Source organism: Carcharodon carcharias, chromosome 28 (assembly GCF_017639515.1).
Source record: "Carcharodon carcharias isolate sCarCar2 chromosome 28, sCarCar2.pri, whole genome shotgun sequence".
Lineage (NCBI taxonomy): Eukaryota > Metazoa > Chordata > Chondrichthyes > Lamniformes > Lamnidae > Carcharodon > Carcharodon carcharias.
In genome coordinates, this window is record NC_054494.1 from 39,076,743 (window position 1) to 39,100,566 (window position 23,824).

General features: G+C 41.7%; 1 protein-coding gene across 7 annotated transcripts in view; it reads right to left on the minus strand.

The window, feature by feature from the left end:
* Window positions 1–23,824, minus strand: part of camk2g2 (calcium/calmodulin-dependent protein kinase (CaM kinase) II gamma 2) — a 351,948-nt gene that overhangs the window by 57,758 nt on the left and 270,366 nt on the right. For all 7 annotated transcript variants that reach the window (XM_041176368.1, XM_041176369.1, XM_041176371.1 and 4 more), the window contains exons 10-13: window positions 23,316–23,438; window positions 22,514–22,597; window positions 19,610–19,652; window positions 12,027–12,067 (exon numbers count right to left, since the gene is read on the minus strand). In XM_041176368.1, coding sequence (XP_041032302.1) covers window positions 12,027–12,067; window positions 19,610–19,652; window positions 22,514–22,597; window positions 23,316–23,438 — 291 coding nt within the window. The remainder of the gene's footprint in view (window positions 1–12,026; window positions 12,068–19,609; window positions 19,653–22,513; window positions 22,598–23,315; window positions 23,439–23,824) is intronic.

Below are 23,824 nucleotides of genomic sequence, written 5' to 3' on the forward strand. Positions count from 1 at the left end.
AATACATTTAAAAATAATGGAAATAGGTGGGAAAAGAAAAATCTATATTATTGGAAAAAAGGGGGATTGGAAAGGGGGTGGGAATGGAGGAGAGTTCATGATCTAAAATTGTTGAACTCAATATTCAGTCCGGAAGGCTGTAAAGTGCCTAGTCGGAAGATGAGGTGCTGTTCCTCCAGTTTGTGTTGAGCTTCACTGGAACGTTGCAGCAGGCCAAGGACAGACATGTGGGCATGAGAGCAGGGTGGAGTGTTGAAATGGCAAGCGACAGGGAGGTCTGGGTCATGCTTGCGGACAGACCGAAGGTGTTCCGCAAAGCAGTCACCCAGTCTGCGTTTGGTCTCTCCAATGTAGAGGAAACCTCATTGGGAGCAGCGAATGCAGCAGACTAAATTAAGGGAAGTGCAAGTGAAATGTTGCTTCACTTGAAAGGAGTGTTTAGGCCCTTGGACAGAGAGGACAGGTGAGGACACTCTCCTCCATCCCCACCCTCATTCCGATCACCCTTTTTTCCAATAATTTATATAGATTTTTCTTTTCCCAGCTATTTCCATTATTTTTAAATGTATTTCCATCCATTGTTTCATCTCTATCTTTTAGCCTATTTCGCTTCCTTCCCCCCACCCCACCCCCACTAGGGCAAACTGTACCTTGCTTGTCCTGCTTTCTACCCTTAATGTCACCTATTAGCACATTCCTTAGATAATATCACCACCTTCAACACCTCTTTGTCTTTTTGTCTGTGACATCTTTTGGTTATCTCCACCTATCACTGCCCTCTATCCAGCTCTACTTGTCCCACCCCCACCCCCTTAAACCAAATATATTTCACCTCTTTTCTATTTTTCCTTAGTTCTGTTGAAGAGTCATACGGACTTGAAACGTTAATTGTGTTCCTCTCTGCAGATGCTGTCAGACCTGCTGAGTTTTTCCAGATATTTTTATTTTTATTTTTGTTTTGGATTTCCAGAATCCGCAGTTTTTTGCTTTTATATGAGATTTCACTAATTGTTTTAAAAGTCAATAAAAATTTTAAAAATAATTCTTTCACATGTCCCAGCTCATGTGACAGTGTCACATGAGGGGACATGTTTTAAAAGTTTTTATTTCCCTTTATTTAAATTTACACATGTCAAACTGATCTCCCTGAGGCACCTTTGCATGCGTGAAAGAGCACAAGGAACGACTCAGGGAATCACGCCCTTCACCCGCACAGGGAACGCTCAGCACTTCCGGGCGAGTGTCACGCTGGGCGGGCCTTAATTGGCCCACCCACGTAAAATGGCAGCGTGGACCCGATTGGGGGCGCTGGTCGGGTTTGCACCCGTCCCCACACAAACCCCCTGACAGGGGGACAATTCAGCCCTAAGTCTCAGCAGTGCTTCTTATATTCTGCTCACACAAAGTGGCTTAGCCCTCTGCCATGTCATTGTAACAGTGCCATGTTTATTGCTGAAAAAGAAAGGCGTGTTGTTGAAGCTTTTCATCTTGCACTCATCAGAACAAATGCAAGAATGCCAAATTTCAGTTTGTCCAAGATGAAAAGCTTCAGCACCATGTCTCTCTTTTCAGCAATAGTCAAGCTCTGTACTACCGAGCAGCTGCCATGATTCCATGCAGACCAACACTTGCAGTTTGTCATCGTCCAATTAATGCTGCCTGAGTAGCTTCCATCATGTGGCTCTCTGAACCACCTCAGGCAGGATCCTTACTGCTGTAAGAGAGGGAACTTCCACTCTGTTGGTGTGGACTGGACTCAATTCCTTGGTCCTCGTGCTGGATGGGCAAAATCCTCCTCCACCACTTCCCTTTCATCTAATATCTTCAGAAAACCAACATGAGCAAATTGAACTTGGAGTGGGCCTTGTAGATGCTTTTCCAATTCTGCTTGAAATGGGCTGACATTTCCTATATTATTTATGGGGTTTGTTCGTTCAATTCATTCCATAATTTAAATGGCAAATTTTATTACTTTTTTTTGCCAGTAGTTATATAATCCCGGGATAATACTGCCTAGTAGATTTGGCTTTTTGCTTACCAAATTGAACCATGCCAGGGAGAAAGCATCACTTCCTTCATCCTGTGAAGCTACGGTTACGCTTGGGGTTAACTTGGTGACAAGTATAGCTCCTGATAATTGTTAGCAGACAAGCCTAAAGATTGGTATCTTAAAGCAAGAAATGCTGCTGCAATTTACATGCTCGATTCTGGTGCGCTCCTGGGAGGTGAGGAGAAGCAGGACTTTTTCTTAAGGCAAGAACAAAAGAGAAGGAAGAAGAATCATTGCGATCTCAAAACTGTTGCTTTTATGCTTTGACAAATGGCTATGGTGCGTAAGTGAACACAGAACAATGAGTGACAGGACAAGTACTACAACAAACACTACAGGGCACAGGCACTTTTAAGATCTGCCCTAGTTACACCACTGGATGCGATGGTGGAATGTCAAGGTGGTGCACACATTTGGTGATCACAAGGCGCAAAAGATGAGGTGAAAATGTTCAAGTTACAAAAGGTCCTCACCATTAAATGAACACTGGAACTGGACTTCCTTTTCTGAACAGTTCAGTAAGAGAGCGGGAAGAGAACAAGAAATTTCCACTGGTTAGATATGAAAAGCACAAAGATTGTTTGTGAAGGGACAGATGGATTACAACAAAACCAAAGGAAAGATCTAACCTACTGCCAAGGCAAATTGTGTGTTTCTCAGGTACTGGAGTTGTATTTGTTTAACCAGCAGATATATTCACTATTAGAAAACAGAATGGGGGCAACTTTAACATAAATCATCTTGTGTAAAACCCACTGGATCAGGCTGAGCTTAATTTTATACCCCTCCCTGTATTACATGTTGGGTTATTACTTGTTGCAGTTTTGGTCTCCTAATTTAAGGAAGGATGTAAATGTATTGGAGGTGGTTCAGAGGAGGTTTACTAGATTGATACCTGGAATGTGCAGGTTGTCTTATGAGGAAAGGTTAGACAGACTGGGCTTGTTTCCACTGAAGTTTAGAAGAGTGAGGGGTGACTTGATTGAAGTATATAAGATCCTGAACAGTATTGACAAGGTGGATGTGGAAAGGATATTTCCTCTGGTTGGTGACTCCAGAACTAGGGGGCACTGTTTTAAAGTTAGGAGTTTCCCTTTTAGTCAGAGATGAGGGGAATTTTTTTCTCTCAGAGGGTTGTGCAACCTTGGAACTCTGCCTCAGAAGGCAGTGGAAATCGGGTCTTTGAGAACTTTTAAGGCGGAGGTAGATAGATTCTTATTAGGCAAGGGAATCTAAGGTTATCAGGGGTAGATGGGGATCTGAAATTAGAAACGTGATCAGATCGGCCATGACCTTATCGAACAGTGGAGTAGGCTCCAGGGGCCAAATGGCCTACTTCTGTTCAAATTTTGTATGTTTGTATGTAAATGGACAGTAACAGCTGACAAGGTGCAAAATAATAATTGTTCCCAATCCCATCAGTTTGCTGAGTGGTGGGATGGGTTATAATTGCCCCAATTCCAATTTCATCACAGAATTACAAGAGGTCCTATCTTCTTATGTTGCTACACAAGTTTAATTCGCTGGAAATGAGGAGGTTAAGAGGGCAACCTAATTGAGGAATGTAAACTAATGAGGAGAACAGCAGGTACTTGGCAATGACACTTAACGCCACCACTGGAATCCTGCACAACAGTTGGGGCGGGGGTGGGTGAGTGAAAGGAGGGTTGTGGAGTTGGGGGGGGGCATAAGATTAGGATCTGAGCTAAGTCAGTTGAAAATGAATCCAGGAAAGGTGACGTAACAGGAAGGATCGGGAGAATGTGGAACGCACTGCTTTAGAAGGTCTTTGGTGCAACTGACTCATCTCAAAAGCAAGGTGCAAACAAGAGGGATGGGGAAAGGACAAAGAAACAGGAGAAGATAGACTTCACACGGTTAACAGCATGGCAGAGCAGACAGCATAAAAGCTTACCCTGTTCTAATCCCATTGCTATTGACACAGCATTTCAGATTTCCTCATACTTAATTTTGATCATTTAGCAGCCTTAAATCTAGCAACAACTGCCACTGAGGTGTAGCTTGACTCTATGCCTTCATATCTTGCCCATTATATTGGCTGCATAATAACCTGTCTTCACCAGGTCAAACAGATGCTAATAATTTAAAATCATTCCTGGCAAGATGGCAAATTACAAAAAAAAAAATGACTAGTTTTATTTTTAAACCCTGACCTTGTTCCAATAAAAATCACCAAAAAATTCTAGAAACTAGCACCATGAAATTGGTTGCTGCACAACAGATATTGAAACTCCTATTTTTCTGCTTGTAGATATCAGTCAAAAGCAACTCCGAACTAAGAGATGCAAATCTAGTCCTCCTCAATTGTTGATATTGAAATAGAATTTCTACAGTGGGCTAATTATATAACAAGAGGTTCAAAAACTTGGCTAATACACCTTGACAATGCAAGGTCCCTCTAACTGGGAGATAGGACAGCTGTCACGCTGCTGTGTGCTTATTTTTAATGGAGGTATAGTTGCATTGGGTGAACTAGTTACATGACTTCTTCAATCCCAAGCTGTTGCAACCTGATATTCCAAATGGCCATGGAACAGTGTCATTCTCAATAATGCCAGGCAAGTTCTAGGACTACAAATGTCTAATTGGAAAGAAGATGCTGGATGTGTACCACCCATCTGGTATTTTCAATCTTCAGCCTGCTGAATAAACAGAAAATCAATGAAATTTGTGCAAATTTCACACTAAGAATGTTCAGGGTTCACATATAAAAAATTGTAATAAGGAGTGGCATATCATCATAGTCATAACTGGCCAGCTATCGAAAGGTAGCTTTAACTGTATTGCATATCTTAATTTCAATGGGTGGCTAGCTGGTGTACAGAAGATGATTCTACGGTGTCTCTCCATCCAGTTACATAAGTAATCTTCGGTTAGAAGATTATGGATTGTCACGGCCAAATGCTGTGAAGAAGGTGCAACATAGAACCTCCTTCAACCGTATGACTGTAGTTCAGTGGGTAACTCACTCACATGAGCTGGAAAGCGGTGAGTTCAAGTCCCACTCCAAAGACTAGGCTGCCACTCCAGTACAAGGGAGCCACTGTTGGAGGAACCTTTTTCAGATGAGAGGTTAAACCTTGGCTCTCCCAGGTGGGCATGAAGGATCCCAGGGTGCTATTTTGAAGAAGGGCACTCAAGTTGTCCCTGGTGACATTGCTAATATTTATCCTTCACCATACATCACCAGAACAGATTATTTGGTCAGTGTGCTGTGTGAGATCTTGCTCTTTACAAATGTTTCCCACATTACAACAGAGATGACACTTCACAAGTAGTTCAATGGCTATAAAGCTGTGGGATATCCTGAGCTCACAAAAGGTGCTATATAAATTCTTTCAACAGAAGGAGGCTATGTAAAGGAGCACCAATATGAGCTACAAAAGGGATGAAAGGTGACAGCAATATTTTAACAGGGACGGCTGGTCATTGGCTTCAGAGCACTATATACTGGCTGGCAAAATGGTCCATTTTTTACCCCCTCTCTGTCTCTCCCTCTCTCTCTCTCTCTCCCACTCCTACTGCCACTTGCTCTCTAGGCTCGCATGCTATTAATAAGAGAATCATATCTAAACAACAGTCATGCCTTCATAAATGGAGGTTGATGGTGAAAGGGAACTAACATCTGACTCAATTCCCAATAGCAAATTCCAAATTCTCCACAGGTTGGTTGGTTCCACTTTTGGCTTTTCTCTTGTTGTGTGTGGTCATCACACTGCTGGTTGGTCACCTTCATATCAACCATCATTTTTGGATTGAGTGGTTTTACAGCCATTTGCCCTTCCTACCACTCATCTCGTCCATCTTCCCAGGCTGGGGATCAGCACCGATACACACTGACTTGCCTGCACCAATGATTGGGTTCTCTCATAGCCAACAAGTCCTGGAGTAGGACTTGAACCCAAGGCCTTCCAGCTCAGAGGCAGGGGAGCTCCACATTGACCCATTCCAGCTCCCTAGCTGGCAAAATCCACACACATTGGACAGTAATTCTGCCATTATCCAATTCATGTTTCTGGTGCACTGGGAGAATCATAGCATAGGAGTTTGGACGTTTGAGTACAAGTTAATACGACAAGAGCCTTGGGACGTGTGTTTTGTGTTTGGAAAGCTGATCCTATAAGTGGCCAATAAAATGAAAAAATATTCCGTTTCCCCAGCACAGTCTTCCAATTGATCAGGAACGCAGGCAAAGAAATCTAATAAGAAAGCTGAATCTCAGCAATTTCGCTCTGTTGCTTTATAGCCACCGGCAGATTCCTACCATAAACTAACAACAATGGCCCCATCCTTCTTGTCCCAATGTAATAATCTTCCTGTTGGCTGCTTCTTGAAAGTGCTTGGTTTCTGAAAGTACATTTGAGCAAGTGAGACTGAAGTAGAAGAAACGCAGTTTGGCTGCAGTACAAATTGTGGGAGATCAGAGGACAGAAATGCACTCTTACTGCTATGTCTATCGTCATGTCTATCTTTGTGACTTCTGATTGAAGGATGCAGATGGTGCTGGATTCTGATGTTGCTGCCTATTAATAACTTCTGATGCGAGAAGGAAAATCCTCAGCAATTAATAATTGGAAAAGACTGTATTGCTGTAAGGAGGTTGCCTGCAACTCTTGTAGTTATAGTGCAGTGGTCATGACACTCAAACCAGCAATGTGGAGGTTGTGGGTTCATATACCCCCATAACCAGTTGTGAAAATGAATTCAACAGCTCTGATAATCTATGGGCAGGTGCCTGGAGAAACCTAATGACTTTGAAAGTTACCAGATTGTTGTAAAATTTCTAGATAGTTCAATGATGTTCTTCAGGGAAGGAAAGTGACTGTGCTGGTCTGTCCTACATATGGCTCCAGTTACACACTGAGTGACTTTTAACACCCTCTGGAATGGCCTAGCAAATCACTCAGCTGTCAGGGACAACAACAACTTGCATTTATGTAGCACTTTTAAAGTTGCAAAAACAACCCAAGCCATTTATGAGCTGGCATAATCTGACACTGAGCCATATAAATAAGTATTAGGGCAGAAGCTTAGTTCACAAGGTAGGTTTTAAGGAGCAACTCAAGGGAGGGGCAGGGCAGTTTAGGACAGGAATTCCAGAGCTTAATAGGTCCGAGGTAGCTGCCAATGCTGGAGCAATGAAAATTGGGGATGCACAAGAGTCCAGAATTGGAGGGGTGCAAGAGTCTGGGGGGATTGTAGGTCTGGTGGAGGTTATAGAGATAGGGACGGGGTCAGGGCATGTGCCAACTTGAACATAAGGATGAGAGGGACGGTACAAATGCAGCCTTGCCAACATCTCCAACCTCCTGAGATCAAATAGGAGAAAGTAAATCCAGCTGCTTGAATGCTGCCTGTGGGTGGTGGAGACACAGAAACTTTTTTCTCTGAATGTGTCCGCACGTGACAAACATCCTTTGTGATAAAGAGAAAATGAGAAGATATTCTGCTCATCTAAATATGTGCAAAATGAGGATCTAGCCACATTGGTTGGCATAGATCCAGAACATAAAAGTGACACAGAGTATTTCAGAGACAAAAAAATGCAGCAAAACAATGACAATGTAGAGCATTCAACATGTTGTGAACATGTAATGAAAAGCATGTAAATATTTATTTTCTGGGAAACACAGAATTTACTTGGCAAAGTTCTAAAGCAGTTTGACACAAAGTATGATACCTTTACATTAACCCACTGGCATTTGACTTTCACAAATAAAATGGGGCAAGTTATTAAATTTAGGCTTTTTATAATACATGCAAGGATGATAGCACACTTAACATTCAGTTACTTCATATCTAAGGCCTTGAAGTTACTCTCTGGGATACCAACTATTTTGCTTAAAATGGATTAATTTCTCTTGTTAAAATGGCAGGAAAAGAACTGGCTTAAAAATATATTAAACATTTGTAATTGTAATATTTGCTAATATGCCAGGTTGTAACTTTAAAGCTTCATACTTATTCAGAACTTTTAATAAATAGACTTTAAGTATATCTGAAAAAAAGCAGGACGGAATTTTATGACAGTGGGATTGCGGGATTTTACGGCCCCGCCAAAGTCAATGAATTTTTGAACGGCTTACCGCATTTTATGGCACCGCCTACCCCCACCCCCCCCCCCCCCCCCCCCACCCCCCATAGGGCCGTAAAATTCCGCCCTATTTTTAAAACATTGCTTGATCCCATGAACCAACCATTCACACTAAATATTTACTCACCATTTTTGACCTTTTTACTCTATTGTATAGTTTAGGGAATAGAAAACTTTATTCATAACATTCTCTCCAAAACTTTTTATTTGCAACTGGCCTTGAGGACTCTTCAGTATAAACCCTCCTCCAATGGGGAGACTGCTCCATAAACTTATCCTCAAACACTCTCGGCACGATTGTTGATCAACCAATAGAAAAGCATAGGCAGGGCAGGCATAACATTCCAGCCCCATCCTCTCTTTTTTTTAAATTCTTTCTTAGGATGGGGGTGTTGCTGTCAAGGCCAGTATTTGTTGCCCATCCCTAATTTCCCTCAAGAGGATGTTGGTGAGCCGCAATCCATCTGGTGAGGGTACTCCCACAATGCTGTTAGGAATGGAATTCCAGGATTTTGTTCCCATGAACATTGAAGGAACGGTGATATGGTTCCCAGTCAGGATGGTGAGTGGCTTGGAGGGGAACTTGAAGGTGGTGGCGTTCCCATGCACCTGCTGCCCTTCTCCTTCTAGGTCACAGTGGTTGTGCGTTTGGAAGATGCTGTCGAAGGAGCCCTGGTAAGTCCCTGCGTAGATGGTACACACTGCTGCCACTGTGCATCAGTTGTGGAGCAAATGAATGTTTAATTAACATGGTGGTTGGGGTGCCGATCAAGCAGACTGCATTATCCTGAATGGTATCAAGCTTCTTGAGTGTTGTTGGAGCTGCACTCGTCCAAGCAGGTGGAGAGTATTCCATCACACTCCTGAATTGTGCTGTATAGATGGTGGATGGGCTTTGGGGAGTCAGGAGGTGAGTTACTCGCCGCAGAATTCCCAGTCTCTGATCTGCTCTTGTAGCTGTAGTGTTTATATGGTTGGTCCAGTTAAGCTCTTAGTCAATAGTAACCACCTCTCCTGACTATGAGATAGAATATGCTAAATCTAAGCGGTGTTTCATGTCAGACTGACCAACAATCAACCCTCTGGGACATGACCTGAACCACTAGGAAATGGTTCTCCAGTACTACTCCAGTAGACAGTCTGCTGCTAAGCTGCTTGACTTTTGCTTTATCAAATGTGTTTCTACCTGTTGACATAATTCCTTTTGTCACCTTTTGTGCACAATAAAGAAGATTTTTGGGGCTAGGTAGTGGAATAATTTCCATTTTGGCCACCCAGTCCTTGAATTCAACCCACCCAGGTCGGGATGGGATTGGTTAGATGCATTATCCCCCATTAGGAACATAGGGCCAGGAATTGGCCACTTAGCCCCTCGAGCCTATTCCAGCAATCAATCAGATTATGGCTGATATGTGACCTAACTCCATATACATGAACTCCATATGCCTGCCTTTGCCCCATATCCCTTAATGCCTCTGGATAACAAAAATCTATCAATCTCATAGATTAACAATTGATCAACTGCCATTTGCAGAAGAGAGTTCCAAACTTCTATCTCCCTTTGTGTATACAAATGCTTCCAAATTTCACTCCTGCAAGATCTGACTCTAACTTTTTGACTATAGGGCCTGAATCTTATGGTCGCTGGGCACACGTGATTGGCTAACCCGGAAGTGGATGCGAAATGCGCTTCTGCCTGCGATCAGCCCCTGACTGCGATTTCACACTGGCTGGCCAATTAAAGGCCGGCTAGAGTGTGAAACATGCCCAGAGAAAGGCTCAGTACTGCCGGTGGGGAAATGAAGGGGGAGGAGGCCGACATCACCGTGGGTGCTGGTGAGCACTTCCACAGAGCTCTCTGAAGGCAGAGAGATGCCCAGGGAGCTACAGACCTCCAAATAATCAAAGAAAGCACAAAGGTGCTGCAAAAGATGTCCATGCAGCACAATCAAGCACCTGAAAGCGCACCTCATTAAAAAATAGTCCCCAGATATTTCTTTTAAATCCTAACCGAGATTTCATCCCACCCTTGGATGAGGTTTCATCAAAAACGTAAAGCCCACCTGGCCGATTAGCCTGCCCGTCAACTGTAAGGTTGGACAGACCATGAAAAATAGCTGACAATTGGGCTGTTAATGAGTTTAATGAGTTTAATTCTCCGCTTAATTGTCGGCGGGCGATCTTCCGACTTGTGTGTGCGCTCGTTGAGCGAGATATCGCGCATGTGTGAGATGACATCAGGATGCTCGCCAGATGTCATCTCGTCTGATTTTATACCTTTTTGGGTCAGGCACGTGCCTCCAGGACGTAAAATTCTGACCGATATGTCCTTGAGTCCTGGACTTCCCAACTAGCAGAAATAGCTTCTCTCCATCTACTCTATCACTTCCCCTTAATATCTTGAAAACTTTGATCAAATCACCCCTTAACTTCCTAATTCCAGGGAATTCAACCCTCATTTGTTTCATTTCTTCTTGTAGCTTAACCCTTGGAATCCATGTTTTATTCTAGTAAATCTACACTGCACTCCATCCCACCCCTGGCCAATATATTCTTTTTAAGATGTGGTGGCCAGAACTGCTTGTGGTAACTCCAGGTGTAGCCTAACCAGGGCTTTGTATAGCTGAAAAATGATTTTATCCTTTGTACCCTAGTCCTCCAGATGTAAAGACTAGCATTCCATTAGCCTTTTATATTATCTTCTGTTCTTGTTCATGACATTTCAATGATCTATGTACCTGGAGTCCTAAGCCTCTTTGGACTGCCACTGTTTCTAGCTTTTCACCATTTAGAAATTGTGTTCTATCTGTTCTTGTTGTCCAAAGTGAATGGCCTCACATTTTCCTACATTTGTATGGATGCATGTTGCACAAGTGCGATGGATTTCAACTTTTCGAACAGCCAATTCTGTGGGCCCTCCGACTGAGACCATCAACCCACCATTGAATTAGGGTCTTTTGTAACTAAATGTAGCATAACTTTTAAAACTTATCCCCTTAATGGGAACTAATCTGCAGATGTTTTTGTTTATGTGTTATATAATCCATTGTGCTGTTTTTACACTATTATTATAGTCTTAATTATACTTGACGAGAAGGATGCACAATTATCCAAGCCGTCATTTGTACTTGAACAGTGTTCCATCATCCTGCTAACTAATAACCAATCCGGAAAGCACTGAGCATAATTACAAAGTGAATGCCTATTAAAGGTCATCGACAGGGGTTTGGTTGCCTTTGAAACCAAAAGAAGTTTAAGCCCCTAATACATGTATGAACAATGCTTAATTGAAAAGACCTAATCACGTTTAGCTCTCTGGTTCAATAATTATAAATCCTCATCATCTATATTACGGTTTATAAATTCAAACTGCCACAATTGTTAAAGGACTGAGTGCAATCCCTGTTCACATGTAACTGTAATTCTCAAAAAAATAAAGGCTTCGTATGAATCAGGAGGAGGAGGAAGAGCTAGGGATGATGTATTCCTCTGGCCAGGCTTTCTTTTTGAACAAAAATTAAAGGAGGTCTGGCTGGTAAAGACAGGGTTGATCAGCGAGTGTGCAATATGCAGCACTTGGCTCCACAGTACAGCTAAATCAGGCTGAGGCAGTACAGCTAGAAATCAGTGAGACTGCCCAACTTTAATATGCGACCATTTATAATTAGGGGAACAATTTCAGAGATGACACAGGAAATGAAAACACTCTTCCACATAAAACGAGGGCCCAGCTGTCCTGCTTCGAAAGGCTGACTCCATTTTGTGTGTTTACTCCACATTGTTCGCCTACGATGGCAATTTTTAGGCAGAATGAAAATACCCCTCCAAGAAAATGGGACACACGCAAAACCTTAAACCTACCTTGACTCCATCCGTTTTCTTATTCAGTAAGTTCTTTGCTGCTGTAAAATCAAATGAAACAAAAGCAGTGTGAGTATTTATCGCATTACTGATTCGCTTCTGTGAAGATGAGTTTATTGCTGACAAATCTGACTATCATTCCGTTTGGCACAAAAAAACATTTTGGGAGAATTTAATAGCTTTCTAATGATTGAAGACAAGGAAATTGTCAGTGTCAGAGCAAACCACAAATTGAAGGGCAAGTTCAAACATATTTAGTTAGGGAATGGAAATTACTGTCTCAATCTTACCTTTCACGAATTACAAGTGAAAAAAGGAGAGATACAGAGGAGAAAGAATGATGTTTGAATTGCAATATTTAGTACTTAGATCTCTTGTTTTTCAAAGCAATTTCATTCCAAATGCAGTGGTCTTCTATTAATTGTTGGAAATGGCATGAGGCAGGTCCATAGGAACCACTAAGGCAGGTACTATTATAGCCTGACCAATCTTTATCTGAAATTGGCCTGCCCTTGTTTCTTGAACAGACTGCCCTGTTCTATGGGGAAATCTGTGACCAAATACAATATAGGGCAAAGGTGAATACTGGACGGCAGTAAATGGGGAACAGGCAAACACCAATGAAACAAAGTCCCACAGGGGACTAAATTTGAAATCAAATTGACAAATTATCACTGACAAATGGAAAATTAAATGGACATGCGAAGGGGAACAGAACAAGGTACATCTTTGTTGGAGATCTGAATGGGAAAGAGGAGATGTGGGTGTACCACTTTAAGAATGCTTCCTAAGGGCCTGCCATAAGGAACAAGACTTTGAGCGAGTATTGACATGCTCATTTTTTTCCTCTCCGGCATTCCATTCCACAATCCAAATGGAGCGGATCTATGAGTGAAATGTCTCTACATGAGTATGAATTGCAGCCACTGTCCCGATATACGCATATGTGTTGTAGGGAAATAGTCCTATTAGCAAAGGACGTCCACATAATGAAACGTGTTAGGCAGGCAACCAATCCTCATGCACGCACAGAGGTGAAGGGAAGCATTAGTTGAATGAGATGGGGACAGCGTACACTCAGTCAATGCGGCAAATGAGAAGTTTTGAAATTATGTGCCTCACATTTCTCCTAATGGTTTTAAAACATACTCTGGGACACGATCTCATTCACCCAGTTCTTCCTGAGTGAAGTCTGTGTTGGATTTATCCCTGACTCCTCCCCAACATCTTTCAGGTTACTAACAATGAACTAATATGAAATACTTTCCTCCTGCCCTATCCTGCTCCTCCTCGACGTACCATGCCCTAACAGAGCATTGGCAATCATGAACTTCCATTGGGTTAGTCCATGTTTATGATTGGCAATGCACCGCAGTGGCTTGCTGTTGCCTTCTGAAGTAAGGCTGATCAGGAAACTCTCCCAGTCTTTACCATCTCCCAGAAGGAAAAAAACAGTAAAGACTGGGAAATAAGAGTACTGGTCCAAACTGGTCTTGTATATCATAAAATGGAACACCATAAAACTGGGAAATAAGAGTACTGGCCCCTCTGTTTTCTTCCCCTCTGGGTTGCCATCAGGCGTATTGAAAGGATCTCTCCTCTACCTTTTTGGAAAAAAATCAACACAAGTGTGAATTGGGAAAACCTAGTTTAAACACAGTAACAACTATATGGTATTTTTTAAAAAGTCTTTCTCACATTGGTATCTTTGGACTATCAATATTTGTCATCCTTTAACAATAGCACAAAAGTTATTCAGGGAAGTGAATGCTTCATATATACTTAGATGCATGCGGTAGATCCATTGCTTGACACCTCCTTTGAAAGAGTGCAGGCAGGAGAGAAGTGTTGGGAAAGTGGTACGGATTGCAGTCCAGAAAATGGGAATGCCCAAGGATGCTGGAACCCGAGCTCAAACCAAAACAATTCCAAATAGATGATGGGCTCTTGGAAAATTTACTAGGACTTTTTTAGCTTTCACACATGCTGATCATTTTAGATCTTTTTAAAAAAAAACCTAAGTAAAAAAAAAAATCAGAAGCTGCGATATTGGAGCACACATCATTTTATAATCACCATCATTCTTTATGCCAAAGGACCTAAATAGCTCTTTTCTAGAAATTACACGTCCATTTTCCACACACTGCAGCTAACTAAAATACATCCCTCCTTCAAAAGCTTGTGCAACACTTGTCTTTTTGGCCTTATTTATCCTGCTTGGTTCCCTTGGGATAGCTTGTTAGGTGCAAAGGAGCTTCAGAACTTATTGTATAACGGCTGATATTTTTCTGCTTTAGGGTTGAGAGGCAGGGGTACTCAGCTGCATGCTTATGAAAAGATGAGTTTCAAAACATTTGAAACAATCTTTAATAGGCCCTGCAATTTCAAGCCTACTGATTTACATTCTGTCACATTATATACTAAAATCAGACTGTCAAAGTATTCGAAACAGCTTCTGAGTAAAGAAATTTCTTCAAACTGAATGGTGCTGTACATTTTTTTAACAAATGTTGATATTTACCTTTTTAACATTTAGAATAGCTATTGAATAATGGGAATTTTGGTATGGTAGGCCATTCTGCCTTCTCTCCCTGTACTAGTGCTTCAAAATCTCTGTACCAACTTTAATCCTATTTCTCTACCCTTACCCTAATATTTTCCTTCTATTTCTCACCTAATTCCATTAAATGTTGCAACTGAATTGCCTTCAATAGCCACTTGTTCCATATTTAACACACACTTCCTTAAATGGATTTTTGTAACCTTCATCATTATGTTTCAAATGCAAATCCTGCATTTCTGTCCTTCATGACTGATTCACAGAGCAGTGTAAAGAATCTTCTACTATGGGGTCAAATGAGAGTTGGACTTATTTTTTAACAGAATGATGAAACCTTGCAGTTTGCATAGTGCGTGTTCTTCACTTCTAAACATTCAAAATATTAATTTAAATTACTTTGTCAAAATACACTCCAAATACTTGAATAAGTTAAGCTGTGTGTGTGGTGTGTGTGCGTGCGTGTGTGAACTCATACAACAATCTGTCTGGGCCAAACTAATTGTTGCCCTACCATGTTCAATCTGAGGCTTTCTGCATTAAACACTCTTTAAATTGTCAAAAAAAAATGTCAGGGAGCAAAATTAATTCTTCACAAATATCTCTACAGCACCTCATGCACTACTGCAGTGCTTCAAGAGGCTCGTCCAATATTAGCAGACAATGGTTTAACACGAACAGAAAAATACTGCAGAAGCTGGAAGTCAGAAGGTCAGCAGATCAATAAGCATCTGTCCGAGTTTTGGGTTCGGAAGTTGTCCTCAGAGCTCCCCCGTCCCACAACTGCCATTTTGCCCGTGGCATTAACAGGTTTGTTTGAAATGTCTACCCACTAGTAACGCAGATAACAGCAGTACGGTCGAACATGTTAACTGCTTGCATGCCAATACTGCAGGAGCCCATTTTAAAAGTTAATGGGCAAACTAACTTGTGTGTGCAGGTATGTACGGGACATTAACATTTCCCCGCCTAGTTCTGTTATTTTTTTTTAAGATTCACGTACCTTCTTATTTTGTTAAGGAAACAAAAACCTCAGTGAGCAGTGATGAATGATGGTTAAATGACAGTCATTCCGAGTTAGGTGAAAGCACTCAGTCCGCATGCTGCTTTTCACAGTGTTGTTCAATGCCACATACCTTGCTCAGCCAGACCAGCAGCAGCTGTGGCTGCTGCAGCTGGAGCTGTGTACTGCCTGCCAACTATCGGAAGGGAAGGATTTAGTGATAGGAGCCGAGAAGGCTCAAAAGATTAAAAAAAGAGGAACAGCAAAACCCAAGTGTTTTAACCCCACCATTTGCTCTATACCTTCTATATTACATCCAACTTCACGTTATAATACATGCAAGGAATCTTAAAACCATACAGTGCAGAAGGAGGCCATTCAGCCCATTGCATTCATGCTGGCTCTTTGTAAGCATGATCCAAACAGTCCCAACACCACCCTTGTTCTTTCCCCCAGAGCCCTGCAATTCTTTCCACTTCAGATATTTATCCTTTTGAAAGTTACCATTGAACCTGCTCCAAGACCCTTTCAGGCAGGTTCATTCCAGATCATAACAACTTGCTGCATAAAAAATAAATTCTCATCTCCCCTCTGGTTCTTTTGCCAGATCAGCAAGGCAATATTATGAGTAGGAAAAGATATTGCTTTAGCCGTCTTCTGTGTGCGCCTTGTTAAATCTGCCCAAATTACCAGGCTAAGAAATTTCCTAGCTTGTTTTAAGAGGCTGTATTGTTCTTCCAGCCACTTCTTGGGTTTTGGCAGAAGTGTCAGTAACAGCCTCCCCTCTCGTTCTTTCTAACTGTAGATTAATGTCACCAACCACAGCCCCTTCATACAAGGCAGCGACTGATACTGGGGGAAGGGGAGTGCTCACTGGCTTTGTTGTGTTGTTATGGCGACTGAGTGTTTCCCTCATCACAGCAGCTGATACAGGGACACTGATGCCCACAGCTGACCTCATTCCATCAGCGGATTTACCAGCCTGAATTTGCATTTTTTTAAAACTGAAAATGGTTCCAGGTGTTTTACTTAAAGCAGCGGATGGGTTTTTAAATACCAACTGAAATCACTACACTTTATAAGTTCAATATTGCCTTTAGATTTTATGCATATTTTGTGCATTTCAAGACCAATTGTCCTCTTTTCTTTCCCCCTGTAGAGAGAGGTCCTCACAATGCTGCGGCTGCTGGTTGATGTCAGTCTGTCTTTTCACGTGACTGTACACGGTGCTCTCCCATTCTCTCTCATGCACTTTGTGATCACCTCCTGGCTCTGCCCATTCCCCAAATTGGCCCATCCCACTCCCCCACAGATCCCAATGCAGCTGAGACAGGGAAATACAAAACTCGGGGTATCTCTGCACCACTAACATCAGGCACTTCCGAGCTGCTCTCCAATGGAGTGTTGCTGCATTAAGGGAGATTTAGAATTCCACAGTTTCACAAATTCAATTGACCTTCAGTAGAAAGCTCCTGCTCTCGAGTGCGAATGAACTTTCCATCAGCATCAAGTGCTTGTATACAAATACAGTGACACCATCAGTACCTAAAACTCACCACCCATCACTTTTGTGGGTTACTGATGTGGCAATAATAACAGCATCTTATAAATATATGGTGCCTTTCACATGAATGTTCCAAGGCACTTAACTGGAATGTTATCAAGCTAAATTTGACACCGAGCCACATAAGGAGATATTTGGTCAGATGACCAAAAGCTTGGTCCAAGAGGTAGGTTTTAAAGGAGGAAAGCGAGGTGGAGAGAGGGGTTTAGGGAGGCATTCCATAACTCAGGGCTCAGGCAACTGAAGGCACAGCCACCAATGGTGGAGGGGAGGGCAGGGGGTGTGGGGGGGAAGAGTTAAAAATTGGGAATGCACAAGAGGCCAGAATAAGAGAAAAGCAAAGATCTCAGAGGAGTCAGGGGCTGGAGGTGATTACAGAGATAGGAAGAGGGAGGCCCTGGAGGGATTTGAAAACCAGGGTGAGAATTTTCAAATGGATGCATTGCCAGACCAGGAGCCAGTGTAAGTCAGCAAACACAGGGGATGATGGGCTGAACAGGACTTGGTCCGAGTTAGGACATGGGCAGCAGAATTTTGTATGATCTCAAACCTATGGAGGGTAGAACATCGGCTGAGAAAGCTATGGTATAATCACGCCGAGAGGTAACAAAGGCAATGAAGAGGATTTGACAGGCAGCTGAGCTGAGGCAGGGACAGAGTTGGGAACAGCAGGAAACACCTCAGGCCCATCTCCCTCAAATCCACCAGCAGGGGCAAATCTTTCAACCAGCACTTCCCTCATTCCCTCAACCTTGCCATTTCTTTTTCCTCATCTTTCCAATCTTCCCCAAATATCCTGTTCTTTGTAAAAACGCCTTGGTGTGTTGGCTCTATTAAGAGGCACAACATAAATTGCTACCCTCTTTCTTTCCCAAATAGAACAGATCTGCCACTGATTTAATGAACACAGTTTTCCCTCAAACACAAAGCACCAGTAATTCTAATGCAGGGTTCCGTGGTAGTTTAAGCAAGTACTTTCAGGCAGTCAGAGGTCTGGTGTTGACCTTGCTGTGATCTAAATAGCGAATATAATGGCTCAATGGTACAGCAATCAAGTGTTCCAATTGCATTTGAAATATACAACGAGACTGCCAAAGGCTACATTTCAAGGAGCTCCTACAAAGAGTTTCTCTCTCTCAGTGATCAGCAGTGAAGCTAATGTGTCATTGGCATTAGTGTATTTTATAGCCATGGAGAGCTGCTGCTTCTTTTCATTATAGCACTTGGACAATGTCATTTGGACAGGAATTTTCCAGGGCATTTCTGCCTTTATTGACCTTTGGTTTTGTTTCTGATTTTTTGCCTCTACAAGGAGGTTGCATGGCCCGTGGGAAGGTGAGGTGGGAGATAGGAGGAAGGAAGAAGTACTTAGCCGTAATGGTACAACTATAATGGTGTGGGTCCAGGTTTGATGGACCAGCTGGGGTTTTCTGCCTGTTGAATTCTTATGTTTGTATGTTGGTGCCACACAAAAACAAATGCTACCAAAATAAACACAAGCTGTCTTTAAAACCAATTTGTGCTCAGATCTAGCAGAATAATTCATTTTGACCAACTTTCATTAGGAGGAAAGAGCAGTGATCGGGCCAGATTTGAGGCTATTCAGTTCCTAGGTGAGCTTCACTGAGCAGGGAGCTTTCGGGGGAAGCAAGAATGGAAGGACTTCTTTTAAAAAATATTATTAACTCCAAAATTTGTGACCTCCACCACTGAGGGACAAAAGCAGCAGGTGGCTGCGAACACCAACATCTCTAGGAACTTCTCCAAGAGCATTTCTTCTTTGCCGCTGGATTAAACGCCTGGAATGCTCTACCTAGCAGTGATGTGGGAGCACCTTCACCTGTCGCAGTTCAAGGAGGTGGCCCACCAACACCCTCTTAAGGGGCAACTAGGGATGGACAAATAATGTCAGCCTTGACAGCAACACCTCCATCCCAAGAATAAATAATAATAAAAAGTTGGTAAAAGCTTGCAAAATAACAATTGTTCCTAACACGTATATCTTACCAATTAAAAGACAAACTGCTGGTGAGCTGTAAAAAGACAATTAGACTGTTGAGCTTGTAAGGGGAGAATGCAATTGCTATTCCCTCCCCATCTTATTGCATGTAAAACACATCTGACCATCTCCGGAAGTACTTTGTCAATAGAAAATGTAATAGTTGTTGGCAAATAGGGAAAACATTTATTCTAGTATATAAGTTGTTTAAAACAGCTAAATTGGCATAAGCCTAGGAATTCCTGTTGCATTTGTTAGTGGACAAATAATAAGTGCAGAAATGATTTTGTCTGCTATTTTAATGTAGATGTTAATGGATTAATGCTCGTGTTAAAGTAACACACAAAGGAATGTCCTATAAACACAGCAACCATTTGTCCACTAACATCACCAGCAGTGATTCCAGGTACGATTTTTTTTACTGTATGTAATACAATACAAAATAAAAGTAGTGACTTACCTGAAAAGTTCCTTGTAGCTAGCATTGTAGTCAGAATTGCACCCTGAATCAGAAAAGATCAGTTAGTCAACCTGTTCACTTTTTCCTTATACACCTGTACCACTTACCATGAATAAAAGTCTTGCTAGGATTTAACAGAACAAACAACAAAAAAAAATCATTCAACTCTCTACAGGAGTAAATCAGAACTAATCAATGTCATTTTTAAAGAGTTATTTTTATTAATTTAGCCGTTGGAGATATTTTCTAATTCTCATCATTCACAGCTCAGTGGGCAGCACTCTCTCCTCTGAGTTAGAAGGCAGTGGGTTCAAGTGTCCCTCCAGAGCCCTTGAACAAATAACCTTGGTTAATACTCCCGGCGCTGTATTGAGGGAGCACTGAGCTGTTGGAGGAGCCATCTTTTTGGATCATATGTCTGTCCTTTTGGTGGACATAAAAATATTCTACAACACTATTTCAATGAGGAGCAGAGGATATTTCCCCGATGTCCTGGCCAACATTTATCCTTCAACCAATTTTTAAAAATGATTAACTGATCATTATCACATTGTTGCCCGTGATAGCTTGCTGTGCACAAATTGACTGCCATATTTCCCGCATTACAAGAGTATCTGCACTTCAAAAAGTAATTCACTGGCTGTAAATTGTTCTGGGATGTCCTGAGGTTGTGAAAGTCACTATATAAATGCAAGTTATTTTCTTGTTGGGTCTTGACAGTTAAAGTCTGAGCTTGTGCTAGTTAAAGAGTTTAACTCTATTTCTGAAAAAGAAGCTTCAATTTATTGTTTCAATGTGATATACAACAGTTTAATTCTAATGTCTCCTGTCTTGTCAGTGATATTTTATCAGTTATCATTCATCGGAATGAGTTCTGTGTAAATACTGGATGAAGTGAATTTGTTAATTACCTTGTATCTCATAATTTCAGGCCCATTACCAGGATCTTCATTACATTGGGAAAGTAGGAATTGTTAGATGAAACTGGCCAAAGTTCATCCAGTTCGTCTTCCACTATCTATAATGGAATTGTTGACTAATCAATACTATCTGCTTCGACCATGCGCTCACTGAAACATTGCTTCCGCAGTTTAGTTTTGGGGTGAAATTCACTTCATTCCTATTTCCCAAAGCCATTGATTTTGGGCTTGAGTGAGTATTGACCAGGTATATCCACAGGTTGTTTAACCTCACCACCTAAAATTCACACAGCTGTGCATTTACCAAGGGTCACTAAATAACTATTAGCATCAGGAATTCTGGCTCCATCCTCTCCCGCCACCAAAACTAAATTGTAGTCCCATTATTCTGCACTGCCAGAGGTCAGGACTGAATCTGGAACCTTTGATGGTCCAAATACCTCAGCTACTTGCCTGATAAACTCCATTAACAATCTCTTATATGGGCTCATGATCACTTGACGTGATATTATTTTTACTATTACTAAAGAAAATCAATGATGAAAAATATTTTTAAAAAATATGATGTTAATAGGTTACGTTCCTCTTATTTTCCTATATTGGCCATGTATTCTGAATATCTAAGATTGGTGCTACTGATCAGAAGTCACCCTCAATTTATCCTTCACCATGACTGAAAATACTGTGACAGATTAGCCCAAATGCTTGAGATCCATCCTGCACGAGGGTGTGTGTTGTGAAGTTCTTGGGACAGAAACATATGCCCATACGAATTAGGAGCAGGAGTAGGCCACTCGGCCCCTCAAGCCTGCTCCGCCATTCAACAAGATCGTGGCTGATCTGATTGTAACCTGAACCCCACATTCCTGCCTACCCCTGATAACCTGTCGCCCCAGTTAGTCAAGAATCTATCTAGCTCTGCATTAAAAATATTCAAAGACTCTGCTTCCACCACCTTTTGAGGAAGACGGTTCCAAAGACACTCAGCCCTCACAGAAAAATATCCTCCTCACCTCTGCCTTAAATGAATGACCTGTTATTTTTAAACAATGACCCCTTGTTGTAGATTCTCCCGCACAAGAGGAAACATAATCTCCACGTCCACCCTGTCAAGACCCTTCAGGATGTTAAAGTTTTCAATAAAGTCGCCTCTTACTCTTTTAAATTCCAGTTATATATTCAGCCAGAGGTATTTAGAATTAGAACTACACAAGCTGTTAAATATGAATCCTTTATTATTCTCTCTTCCTAGCCAATACCCTCTGCTGGTACATGTGTATATGGTAGTCTCAAGTAAACAAAATGTATAATGCAATTTTCAATACATTATATGTGTAAAACCAAGAAATGAAAAGCGTGTAATGGGCAGGTCATCTGGAAGTCCAAAAAGTGAGATGACTGGACTATTGGTGAGTGGAAGAGTGCCAAAGGGCAGAGCATATTGGGAAAGTCTTATCATTAATGTGTAGTTTGCTTATGACAAAATGACTGTGTTCCCTCATGGATCCTCCTTGTACCATGCACATTCATAATACTCATTGATAAAACAGCCATACAGTGAGCACAAGAGTATGTCACTTGTTAGAAGGAGTTGGATAACTTGTTTAAAAGATACACTGAGGGACTTGCATTTATCTAACTGGATATAGCACCTGACAATTTTGTGGAGGGATCAGTTTGGGGGTGCCCTCTCCTCCAGATAGCAGATTATTGGTGTCTTATCCACGTACTGAAATCGCACCCAGTACAATGTTCCTGAGGAAAATATGGAGGCATTACGTATGATTGAGAGATGCACCGAAGCTATCATCCCCCTGTGCAGTAAATCCTATGTAACTAACCATAAAACAATATAAAAAACCTGATATCCTGGTGAGCATTCATCTACCAGAAAATCCTGCCTGGGATTCAGCTTAAATGAGCCACATTGCATCATTTGGTGATATGTTCAAATACCTTATAATGAAACATTACCATAGCTCACCTTGAGCTTTCTTCTGGCATTGAATTTCCTCAAACATTCCACAGTTTCCTGACGGTGCATCATTGATGCTACAGTAGAACGTTGCTGAAAAATAGCAAACGGTATCTAGTGTTATTTAGGTCAGTACATATCTAGTACATATCAGTACATATCAGTACATATCTAGTGTTATTTAGGTCAGTAAATATCAGTTATTTACATATCAGTACATATCAGTTATTTAGGTCAGTACATATCTAAAGTAAAAAGCAAAAACAGAGAGTGTTTATTTGACCAATTAAACCTGTCAATGATGTGTCCACTGGGAACAACTCAGAACATTTTGATGGCCATTTGTAATTATCAATGCACCTCCTTTATGACAGACACATGAAGCTGAGTCCAGCATGATATCTTTGATGTGAAGTCTTTAAACCATTTGTTTTTATATTCGTTCATGGGCATCGCTGGCTAGGCCAGCATTTGTTGCCCATCCCTAATTGCCCTTGAGAAGGTGGTGGTGAGCTGCCTTCTTGAACTGCTGCAGTCCATGTGGTGTAGGTACACCCACAGTGCTGCTCGGGACGGAGTTCCTAGTCTTTAAATCAGTGACAGGATGGAATGGCGATATAGTTCCAAGTCAAGGTTTTTGCTGTAAAAAATAATTTATTTGGGGTCTAATTGGCCTGAACTTGAAAACACAGAGGATACATTAACTACAGTACAGGGTCAGTTACTAAGAAAATTACACAATGAAACTTAAGAACGACATTCACTATTTTAATCTTAAGGGTTGGCTTATAACTTTGGAACTGGTACTTACGCAAACCCATGGGTGTTTCAGGGCCTCGGTTGCAGTTATCCTTTTGGCTGGATTGATGGTCAGCATCTGATTGATCAGATTTTTGGCTTCTGGGGTAACGGTGTCCCATTCTGGAGAGGGAAACTACCACAGAAATGGAATGTAATTGAAAGTGAGTTTTTCCCACTCATTATGGCACACTGGATGCAACAGCAGGGACAACAGGTCACAAGACATCACATGCAAAAATTTAAAGTGAATGGTTGCAGACAACATAAGAATCATAGAGCCTTTCCTGCACAGAAGGAACCATTAGGGTCCATTGGGCCCATGCTGAGTGAAGTAGAGAGTTGAGTACAGCAAAGAGTTAGAAGACTCTCCTTTTGTCTCTGGTATTTCAATTTGTATCTGGTTCAGGCTAATAGATTGGGAATTCAGCTTCTCTGCTTCATCCAGCCCCTGGTCAACTGTATGCAGCTGCCTTTAATCTAGAATTAGAGGGGAAAGCTTTAAGGGACTAGATCATGTCC